Raw genomic sequence first — 12446 nt, 5'->3', positions numbered from 1 at the left:
GGCTAAAGGAGAGAAGTCAGTATCCACAAGTTTTCTATTATATCTTGCTAGGCTTCCCTTTACTGGTACTTTGGTTAGAGAAAGCAGATTTTATTTGGGCTTTTTCAGTCTGTACTCATTGGTGTTTCTAGGTTCCCGGTTTCTTCATCTCTAAGTCTGGGATGTATGAGGTAAAAAGAAAATTCAGGACACTCACCACCATTTTGTTCCTTCCAAGAACCCTAGTCAGTCTGTCTTCTGAGGTCTTTTCCCCTTCTTAGGTTTCTCTTAGCTATAATGTCCAAAGTTTTTAGTTGTACTTACCAGGAGTAATAGGGCAAAGTACATATATACAATATTCCTGGAAGTGGAATTATCCCCATGTATATTTTATAACCAAATGGATTTAGTTCAGGCCCCATGAAAATGTAGTATTACAATATTAAATTAGATCAAAATTTTATTATAAAGTCACTTTATAGATCACTGTTACATAACTAAACTTTTCTCTTTTCTTCTAGTATTTTAATGGCAATTCAGATGCCTCTACAATAAAAGAGAATCAGTTTGACCCACCTATTGTGGCTAGATATATTAGGATCTCTCCAACCCGAGCCTATAACAGACCTACCCTTCGATTGGAGTTGCAAGGTTGTGAGGTAAATGGTAAGGTACAAAGATGCATTATTTTCTCACTGTCACACAAAGAATCAAGATTTGGGAGGTATAGGAGATTGAGTAAAATTTTCAGTTCTCTTCAGTGATTTAGGCTCCTAGGAAAACCTTTATGAAACAGAGATTCTACTCAGGTAAACTCTCGGTGTGATCTAGACCAAGAATGGTTCTGCCAATCAGAGGGCCAACAGTATCTCTCTGAAGAAAGTGCCTGGATTATATAGACACATCACAACTCTCCAAGGAAGGGCTCTAATTTGGAATTATCTCCATCAGCCCATTTTCAATAAGACCTACCTGAGATTCAAACCAGGCCTGACTCTTCCAAAGTCCTCCAGGTCACTCAGACTTCAAAGTCATGACAGCATCTGGCAACATCACTGCCATATATGTGGTGTTCAGTGAGTGTTTTTGAAATCTGAATCGGCTTCCCAACTTCCTGAAACCACGATTCGTCTTTATATTTTCTTTAATACCCTATGTAGGTACTCAAGTCTTTTCTATGTTAGCTGCTATTTCTTAGGGGCTATAATGTGACCTGTGGTATAAATAAATCCAGGTAATCATAAATAGTCATATTAAAATTCTGCTATATGTAACAAGGATGTTTAAGAGTCTTCACTGTTCTTCTTGGATTCTTCAAGCAGTGCTTTCCGATATTTTTTACTTCAAACCACACAAAGAAAATAATATCTGCCTGGCATTCTGAGGTAAAAGAATGAAGTAATAATTCCAAGGCTTGACTGATCCAGGCCCCACTTGGCTGTTCAAGGGCTGGAGGTGGGAAGAGGGATAAATAAATCGGCACACTAGAAACCTGCTGTGGCACACCTGTCAGGAGTTGCAGTACTTCCCTTTGGGTGGAGAGAAGAAGCCATGATTTACACTAGAGAAAGTAGCTGAACCCTGGAATCAGTTTTTTATTGAAGCAGATAATGGCACAGTATACCCTTGGATGGATAAGGGTATTTTGCCAATGTCCAGATAGCAGTAGTCTATAACATCTCCCAAATAAAACACAAATCTTGTATCAGCAGGACCACCCCTTGAAACAGTTCCATAAGTCATTGTTTTTTTTCTTTCCATATGGCATAAATAGATTTGTTCAGATCCTAATAAACTACCCTAAAATGTGACATTCAACTCAGCTGATTTATTTAAAATATCTATTTTTTTATACAAGAAGCATTATTTTCTTCTTATTCATTTTCTTGATACTTAGGTAATTATTAGCAGTGAGTATTATTTTTAGGGCTCTTTTTTTTTTTTTCATGGAGTAAGTAAGGCATCACTTCAAGAAAATTTCTGCATGATTTACCAACAAGAACAAGGTATCACAGAGATGATGGGCAGTCAGCCAGGTTCACTCACTAGCTGTGTTTCTTACAGTCACAGGTCTGCCTTGTTGCCTATGACATTCAAATTACACCTTGGAAAAATTCCAGAGAGTACATAACTTGAATTACCCTCTAAGGGTTGAAACAGAAAATATTAAATAGTGACTGAGGGTCCATTGTATCTTCTTTGTAGCTTTTGTTAAAAGAAACAGAGTGTTTTTATATATAGATAGTTTAGGATTATTGTCACCTCAAAGCAAAGACCAAAGTTTCCATGCTCTCAGAAGGAGGAAATGAGTTTAAATGTTTAGAACATGGTATTTGGTATCAGATTGAGCTTAATTCAGTTTCTGATTCTTCTGGCTGTGTTACCTTAGACAAATTACTGTGTTTTGCTGTACTAAAATGGAGATATTTATGAGCATTAAATAATACATGTAAATCCTGAGAACAGTATTTGGCACTTGGATTCAATGAATCTTCATTTTTGTGATTATTGTTTTTGTCATTCATTGGTAGTAATATTATTTGTTATCTCCTCTGCAGTGCAAAATGCCATGCAGGGAATATTGGTGTATAATTAATCACATTACTTTTCTTTTGATAGGATGTTCCACACCACTGGGTATGGAAAATGGAAAGATAGGAAACAAGCAAATCACAGCTTCTTCGTTTAAAAAATCTTGGTGGGGAGATTACTGGGAACCCTTCCGTGCCCGTCTGAATGCCCAGGGACGTGTGAATGCCTGGCAAGCCAAGGTGAAGTATACTGTATGCATGGTGTTCTCTTAGCACTCCAGAAGAATGCAAAGGCCCTCACTACCACGAACATGAGGATCTTGGAAGCAGGAGTATTTTAATCTGTTTCTGCAGATTAAAATCCTAGGTCCAAGAGTCTAGGATGTCTGTGGACTTGATAGCTTCGACTATAACTCTGGCTCAGAGAGAAGTCATTTATCATCTCTGTGGGTTTTGGTCTAGTCTTGATTTAAACCAATAATAAACAAATTTATTTTGCTGCAAAGGGATAGATAGTAAATATTTTAGTCTTTGTGGGCCATACATTCTCTGCCATAACTACTCAACTCTGCCATTGTAGCAGGAAAGTAGCCATAAACAACATGTAAATGAATGAGCTGGCTGTGTTCTAATAAAACTTTGTTTACAAAAAAACAGGCAGTAGGCCAAATTTGGCCCATGGATCATAGTTTGCCAGCTCCTCATTTAGACAGCTTACATTAGTGATAAACAAATGATTTATATTTGCAACATCATCTCTTATTTTCTCTTTACAATTTAGCAATATGTTTTCATTGTCTTAAATGAAATATCATTTAAACTTTTTTATTCTCTTCCCCACCCTCCTTATTTTAAGAGCTTTGTGATATTTATTGAGACAACTAGAAGCATAGTAAAATGTTGCAAAACCAGAGTTATAAAATTAGTGATCTAAGTTAAACAAACACCTTCCAGAGAGTTATACTACCCCTGATATTAGCCCACTGAATAATTCAGGTGATTTAATTTGGGGGTAACTCTTAGTAGTTGACTCATTTTTATTAATTCTTTAAATGACCTGAGATATCAGAATGGCATGGATTACTTGATGATCCCTTCAGCCGACTAAATCCAAATTCCCTACTTTCTACCCTCATATCTCCCTCCCTTAAGATACCTACACTCCAATTTCCTGACTTTCTATAGAATTCCAGGACCTATCCTTAAATTAGGCCACCAGAAAGGAAAAAAGAATTGTGGTGCTAGTGGGGTAAATAGAAAAGATTGGATTCCACACAGTCTTGGGAACTGATATCTGTGTCTTGAAACTCATTCTGGAATCACGGAATCACAGAATGTTACAATAGCAAGGAGCAAAGCATCTGGTCTAGATTTTTCCTTTTAAATCTAAACACACAGGAGATTAAATAATTTTAGCTTAGTTTGGTAGCAGAATCAGGACTAGAATCCCATTCTCCCAGTAAACAGGCCATGCGCCTTCCACCATTTGTAGCAGCCCAAATACCTCGTTTTGCAATTTTGTAGAGGGCAAAGCTGATACCCAGAGAAGTTAAAATAATAAAAATAGTGTTATATTACATTATATTTATATAATTTACATAGCAATATAAATAATAAAGAGATGTTATCCAGTTCTTTTTCAGATGACTCTTTAGACTTGTTCATGGTTTAACCTCGTCACCCCATACTTCATTTTACAATCTTTTAAAAACATTTGCACTCTCTATAATTTGCTCTTAGTCTTTGTAATATAACAAAGGCCTCAAAGATAAAATGCTAATTTTTAATGCTGTTATTTCAAAGTTAGAATTCGGGATCAGAAATACGTGTTTTACTTAAACCCCTTCCACTCACGTGAAATGTCTTTATATGGTCTCTTTGGAGAGGTTGAAAATCAAAGCTGGACATACGCAGGGATGCACACAGATGCTGTTCTCTCCATAGCTAAAATGTCTCTACCTCTTTTATGCCTGTGAAAACTTCCAGCTGGTTATACTGTCTATCACTGGTACAACCTTGATTTGAAGACACACTAAAATATCACCCAGATGTCGCTAGAGGATGTTATAGACTTAAAAGTTTTCTCATATAATCATTCTAATTCAGTTAATTTGATTTTAAAATACATATAGAATGTGCATTTTTGTATATACACATACACATATATATACACATACACTTAAGTATGTGTGGGTGATGTTGAAGAAACATATCAATATTATTTCCTTTATAATTGAATGAGGCTATGGTAGATGACAAATCTCCCAAAGGTAAAAATTTATCTCAGATTACTCTAAAACTCAGTTTAGACCTTTTGATCTTTCTCCAAACGCATATCACCAACCATGTGATTAGGCATTTTGTTAGGCCGGAGACAGGACAATAACTGTACTGTGTATCAAGCTCTACTTATTGTTTTATCAGGTCTCTCAAATATTACATTTATTTGAAATATCAGAAGAAATTGAACTGTTTCTGCTATTTGACATTAACAGGGGAAAAGAGAAGTTGGGTTTTGTAAAATAGGTGAAATAGAGAGAGGATGCTATCCAATTATTTCCCAGATAACCCTGTAGCAATATTACCAGAGTATTTGAATAAATTTGCTTAAGAAAATAATATTTACAGATAACTTAGAAATTTAATAATTTTTCCAAATAAAACTCATGTATTCATTCATTTATTCAACAACTGTTTATTGAACACCAACTGGGTATCTTAACATTGTGGTGAGTAACAGGAAACAAAATTAAATAAGCCTCTACCCTCAAGCAGTAAGGAATACTAAGAAGGAAACAATTATAGTACAATATGTGAAATACTTCAATAGAAATTTATACACATATTGTGGCAACAAAGAAGAAAGAGGGAAAGCTTCTAGGAGACAGTGAATCCTAAGGGATAAGATAGAACAAAATCCTTTTGAGCTCTGTGCTTTTTTGCATATCTTGGTCTAAAAAAAAAAGCAAAGGTTTTAACATCTTCCTTATTTATGTGTTTTTGTCATTTTCATAGGCAAACAACAACAAGCAGTGGCTAGAAATTGATCTACTCAAGATCAAGAAGATAACAGCAATTACAACACAGGGCTGCAAGTCTCTGTCCTCTGAAATGTATGTAAAGAGCTATACCATCCACTACAGTGACCAGGGAGTGGAATGGAAACCGTACAGGCTGAAATCCTCCATGGTGGACAAGGTAGAGTGGCATCTGACATGTACCACCTCTTTAAGTCTTCTGAATCTTAGTTCTTCAGGTGCCTGTTGTCAGACAAACTCCTGGTTGTCTGTTTTGGTTTGTTTTATTTCTCACTACACCAGGTTGCCCCCATAGGAGGATAAATATCATTGTCATAAAAAAATAGAGATTTCATTTCTGGTATATGTAAACCTTGGAGAACTTGCTGATGATGGAGGAGGAGAAATTATACAATTTAGTTGAGGATATAAGGTACATGCCAACAAGGATAAATAAATTAAAATGCCTGGTGAAATTTTAAATGTTGGCAATAGTTAACCATTTATTGGTGGCCACTTCTTGGCACTTACTATGCACTTACTTTTACATACATTTTTAAATCTTTGCAATGATTTCTGTGAGGTGAAATTTTATTATCCTTACTCTGCCGATGAGGAAATGAAGAATCAGAGAATAAGTAACTTGTTCAGTCATACAGCTAATACAAAGGGGCTGAAGGCAGAAATGGTTTTGCAGCTGCTCCACAGCACCATGTGAGACTTGTTGATTTTTCCCCAATTTAACTCAGATCACTGGTGAGATGAAATCTATGTGGCATGTGATTTCATAACTGATGGAGGATTATCTCTGTGATAGTGTTCTATGTGTTCTTTGATATGCTCATTTTGAGCTAATAGGATAAAAAATTATCTGGGTTGGGCGTGATGGCTCATGCCTGCAATGCCAACACTTTGGAAGGCTGAGGAGAGAGGATTACTTGAGCCCAGGAGTTCAAGGCTGCAGTGAGCCATGATTGTGTGAGCCATGATTGTGCCACTGGACTCAAGCCTGCGCAACAGAATAAGACCTTGTCTAAAAAAAACCAAACTTATCTGTAAGATTTTTGTTTCCATTTATGCTGTCATTAAAGATTTTCTCTTATTTTGCTTTCAGATTTTTGAAGGAAATACTAATACCAAAGGACATGTGAAGAACTTTTTCAACCCCCCAATCATTTCCAGGTTTATCCGTGTCATTCCTAAAACATGGAATCAAAGTATTGCACTTCGCCTGGAACTCTTTGGCTGTGATGTTTACTAGAACTGAATATTCAAAAACCCCTGGAAGAGGGTCTTTAAGACCTCAAACCATTTAGAATGGGCAATGTATTTACACTGTGTTAAATGTTAACAGTTTTCCACTATTTCTCTTTTTTTCTATTAGTGAATAAAATTTTATACAAGAAGGTTTTATAATGTGTCTCCTTGCTACCAGTAAGATAATGGCTATTAGTTCTGCATTAATTTGAATACAGATAGGAAAATATCAAGAACCAACAAGAAAAGGGCTTATCTTTCTTAGTTATTAAAAATGCTATGAAGTAATATTTATATGGTTAAAATGCTTCATTATAACTCTTTTAAATCCTGTACACATTAATAAAACAGATATTACTTTAAATAATAATTGATAGACCTAGATAACTTTCATTTCTACATTTTTCTTTAACTATGATTTAACAGCAAAGGAAACAAAGACATGATTTTTTAATGGTTTTTCTTGACAGTGAAGAGAAAAACAATATTATCAAATGAAATAGGCACTTAAAATATCCTGTCTTTCCTATATAACAATGCTTTTTTCTGACTTTCCATGAGGAAAGAAATAGCCAAGCATGTTTCCAGTAGCCCCATTGAAATTGTGAATCTGTCCTATACTCCCTAGGGACTGCACCCATTGATATTCAAGGTTGGTGGTCATTATATATGGAGCAGAACTAAAATAACCATGGTAGAACTGAATGTGTAATGTTGGCTTTATTCTAGCTGGTACGACATGGTACACAGTTTCAAAACATAAGTTCACCTACGGGAAAGCTCAGACCTGTAAAACAGAGCATGGGAACTGCTGGTCTAAACGCAGTTGTTCCTGCTGGAACAGACCTCTGGTCAAACTGGCAAGCAGTTAACATTTTCTTTCAGGGCCCTCCTCTCTATGGCCTCAACTTCCTCCTCTCTCTTCCAGCAACTTCCCCTTTCATCATTCCTTTCCCTGGGGACTTGGCATTCAGTGATCCTGTAGATATTGCACAACTGGGGAACCTTTAGACATCCTTAAAGTCACATGAGATAGACAGTCATTGATGAGGCTGTCTGAAATAAAACACCCCAAAACTTAGTGTTAAAACAGCAACTAAAAAAAATTTATGTGAGATTATGGATATGTTACTTAGCTTGATTTAGTCATCCCATAACGTGTACGTATATAAAAATGTTATGTGTACCATAAACATATACAATTTTATCAATGGAATTCATAACAATCTCTCAGACCACAGTGCAATCAAATTAGAATTTAGGATTAAGAAACTCACTCAAAACCACACAACTACATAGAAACTGAAAAACCTGCTCCTGAATGACTTCTGGGTAAATAATGAAATTAAGGCAGAAATAAATAAGTTCTGTAAAACCAATGAGAACAAAGAGACAATGTACCAGAATCTCTGGGACACAGGGCTTCACTTTTGCTGCATTCTATTTATTGTGAACATGAATTATACGCCAGTCTAGATTCAGCGTAGAAGGGAACTGCATAAGGACCACATACCAGGAGGCATAATTCACTGGGAGCATCTTTAGAAACTACCAATTGCCTGTTGCACATACCAGTGGGGTAAGCCCTATGAATATATATGAGAGTTTCAAACATCCACAAAACATTGGCTTTCTAATACTTGTATTCCCACTATTCCTTTCTTTTCATGATTCATGTCATTGTCTAATCAATATTGCTAAGATTTCCATTCTGTTAAGAGGAAAATAGAATGTTGGAAGGTAGGGGAAACATTTCTTTGTTGTCTACAGGGCCAGCCTCATGGATGTGTGTGATCTGTTCGATTGCAAAGGGTTTCATGCTCAGAAGGACCACATGCTTAATTAATGCTTTGCAGTTACCCTCTTGAAATTCTTTATTTTTTAAGAAGGAATTCAACATTTCCATTTTGCAATGAGCCCCACAAATTACACAGCTAGTCCTGGGCTTCTCTACTGTGAAATTGGGCAGGATCTCTCTTTATCTAGAATTTACCAAGGTATAATAGGGACAAGAAAATCATATGAAATAATGGGGGGTAGGCAAGAGATGAGAATGGAGCATGAGATCCAGCTTCGTTATCCTCTACTTGAGAAAAATAAGGCCCCAAAGATTAAGCAAGTTACCCAAGGATATTGCTTGTTAGTGTCAGAACTGAAACCAGAAACCAAATGATCATACCCCTAGCCTTTTAGTCTGGTTTCTCTTCCATAAAATGAAAATTATAAAGTTTCTAATCCATTGCTCAGACAGATAGACATGAATATTAATTGATCTGGAAAATACTTGTTTGGGGATCAATAATATCTTTGTTTGGGGCTATTATCTGATGCTGTGTAGAAACATTAAAACCCCTCTTATTTTGAAACGAAAAAGAATTTTCACTTTTTATTTCTCTCTCCAAAGTCACTTAGATGAAATTACAACTTTGGCTACATAGTACACCTTCAGTGACATAATCCACTGTTTGTTATAACTGGGTGCTATGGAAAGAAGTTAAATGACTCATGGTAGAATCATGACTTAAGAGAAACCAGCAAATAAAATTCTAAACATTATTAGTCATTCTAATTGCAAGTTGGAAAAGAACAGCTGTGAATGTATCAAAAATATGAAGGGACTAGAAGAAACATGAAATTATTTCTCCAGAATTCTTTCAAGTTATTAAAATAAATAACAAAGTTCACGCCATTTTTATAATCATTTTGAATAAACATCATATTTTGAGTTCAGGGCCATTTTGGCAAACCTAGGGAAAAGCTCTTACCAAATAGCTTGGATGTTCCCAAGAGCTATGAATATTTCACCATTTACTTCTCTGGACAGACCAGGAAGGAACAATTCACTAGGCAGTGAATTTTGGTTTTACAAAATACTGGTATATGCCCTAATGCAGTGGGCCTAACACATAGTTAAAAATATCTGATAGTTCCATGTTAGCATTTTTCTTATTTTTTTTCCCTAATGGAGAAGTATTTTATGGAAAATTCTCCCAAGTTCATATATTCTCATAGCCTACAGATAGGGAAAGCTGTGGACAAAGACAAAATGATTATGCGTGGAATGATATTTACACAGTCAATGCCCAGATAACGAAGTTTTTCATATCCAAGTACTTAAATTGTTGGGAGACACTACAGAGCTTTAAGATTTTATTATCTCTGACTTGTATGTAATGTCCCCACCAAAACATATACATGTATTTTGTATTTGGTATAAGTAAAGAAAACTTGATATTAATCTCTCTACATGTACCATCATTTCAATTTTTAAAAAAGTATTAAGCTCATTCTATCTACACAACAAACCACTATGACAGGCATTGTAGGGGAGAGTATATAAAGGAAATAAAAGACACATCTCCGGCTTATTCAAATACATCATCTAGTTGCATAGAGAAGACAAACATAAGAAGTAAATAGAGACTATGAGCCTATTAAGCCTAACAGATTACACCCTGAGTAATAAAGAAAAAGACAATTAGATGAGTAGCCTTAATGGGATGGAATCAGACTGTGAAAACTTTTGGAGATGATTTAACCTGGATGATTTGATATTAGATGTGTATGAAGACAACCTGTGCAGAATTCCAAAGAAGAGAGGACTGGGATAAGGATCAGTAAAAACCAGGATGAATAAGAGCTTTATGCTCAAATTCAGGACCCGGTTAAGCTTTCTCTGACATACCTACTCATTTTCCCTACCCTCTCTATACAGCCTAATAATGACTTATCCACCTCCCTCCATCTTCTGTACCATGCCCATAAATCCAGTGTATGTGCAAGGTCAAAAGAAATAAGAGTTACCTGGGTAGAACTGATGACCTGAGGGTGGGGAAAGAGACAAAAAAAGATACAATATATATCCCTAATCTCCAAATTGTGAATTACAGATGGTAGTGACCAGATTAAAAGTGAGTCACCTTTGGAAATGCTATTGAAGACGCCCATGAGGAACAGGATTCTGACTTGCTTAGGGTGATAGGAGAATGACACTGGAGGGGGGAGAAGATGGGTAAAAGTCTGTTGTATATGAGAAATTGACTAATGGAGAGATGAGACGATCATTGAGGATGTTTGGACAATTACAAGAGTTTAAAGTTCTTATGCAATGGTTTTATTTTTACCAGTGGTCCACATCTAAACCACCTCCAATTCGTCTGTACTTTCATGTTTTACACTTAGAAGAAGCTTCTCAATGTCTTAGGAATGATGTGCAGTTAATATCACACCCCACCTGCTTTTTATTGCCAGGAAATTTGGTAACGGCTTTACCATTTTAGTTATCTCCACCTTGTATTGAAGTTCCTTCCTGCTGATTACAAAGGCTTTCTGAAAGTCTGGAATGTGGCAACCTTGTTTACAGATATGACAAGTAAAAATGTTTAAAAAGCTTTTCTTTTATGAATAGTCTGGGAGAAATAGTGACAAAGTCTATAATTCTATGATTAGAATAGTATTGGCATATAGTAAGCATTGTATCAGTATTTATTAGCATTATAATGAAAATATGATATGTTATGAATATAATGGTATTAATTACTAATATTAATTTCTACTATTCTTTAACATTTTTTAATACTGCTCATTACTTTTATAGAAATTGTGGTAAAATACACATAAAAGTTACTCTTTAAGTGTACAATTCAGCAGCATTAAGTACAGTCTCATTGTTGTGCAGCCATCACCACCATCTACTTCTCATTACATCTTTTTTTTTTTTTTTTTTTGAGACGGACTCTCGGTCTATTGCCCAGGCTGGAGTGCAGTGGTGCGATCTCAGCTCACTGCAAGCTCTGGCTCCCAGGTTGATGCCATTCACCTGCCACAGCCTCCTGAGTAGCTGGGACTACAGGTGCCCGCCACTACGCCTGGCTAATTTTTTTTTTTTTTTTTTTGTATTTTTAGTAGAGACGGGGTTTCACTGTGTTAGCCAGAATGTTCTCAATCTCCTGACCTCGTGAACCACCCGCCTCAGCTTCCCAAAGTGCTGGGATTACAGGTGTGAGCCACCATGCCCAGCCTGCTCATTACTTTTTATTGCAGCTCTGTTTTCTACCCATACTTGATGCTCTTCCCAGTAGATGGCATGTCTGGTTCAACCGTACTTAGCCAGAGTTCTGAAGACATTCACATAGAGGTCAAGCTTTAATTATTCAGGCTAAACAAAAAATTGAACAGCCTGCATGGACTTTTTCAGTGGGTTTAACTGACCTAATTATGTTTTTCTCAGGGGTCGGGACTATCGACATTAGTTTACATCCTGAACCCACAGGCCTAGTATAGGATTCAGAAATTATCAAACTATCCACAGACAGACTGGAAGATTTAAATAAAATCAAGTAAAAATTTTCTTTACAAAAAAAAAAAAAAAAAAATCAATTAGTTGCCAGTGAAGGAGTTTAAATGGGAGACGTAAATAAATTGTGCTGGAAAATAAACTAGAAAGAACAGTCAGCAGGCTAGGTTATAGGAGACATTGTGAAAACTGTACTTTTCTGCAATATACAAAGTAGGTCACTAAAAATTATTGGCTGGTGATGATAGTGTGGTTTGATATTTGCCAGCATTGTGAAGAATCTTCTCTGCACTCCTAGCAGCTATAATTTTACATAAAAAGTTATCATATTTCTTCAGGTGTCAAAATAATTGTGAAACACAATGT

The 12446-nt window shown here is 36.0% G+C and overlaps 1 protein-coding gene across 1 annotated transcript in view; it reads left to right on the top strand.

Annotated features, from left to right (window-relative positions):
- Window positions 1–6930, top strand: part of F5 (coagulation factor V) — a 72379-nt gene extending 65449 nt beyond the window's left edge. The window contains exons 22-25 of the mRNA XM_005539935.5: window positions 501–645; window positions 2599–2750; window positions 5526–5708; window positions 6642–6930. Coding sequence (XP_005539992.3) covers window positions 501–645; window positions 2599–2750; window positions 5526–5708; window positions 6642–6788 — 627 coding nt within the window. The 3' untranslated portion in view covers window positions 6789–6930. The remainder of the gene's footprint in view (window positions 1–500; window positions 646–2598; window positions 2751–5525; window positions 5709–6641) is intronic.
- Window positions 6931–12446: the final 5516 nt, after the last annotated feature.

This window comes from Macaca fascicularis, chromosome 1, assembly GCF_037993035.2.
Source record: "Macaca fascicularis isolate 582-1 chromosome 1, T2T-MFA8v1.1".
NCBI lineage: Eukaryota > Metazoa > Chordata > Mammalia > Primates > Cercopithecidae > Macaca > Macaca fascicularis.
Note: the sequence above shows the minus strand (reverse complement) of the source record. Positions and strands in the feature narration are given on the sequence as shown.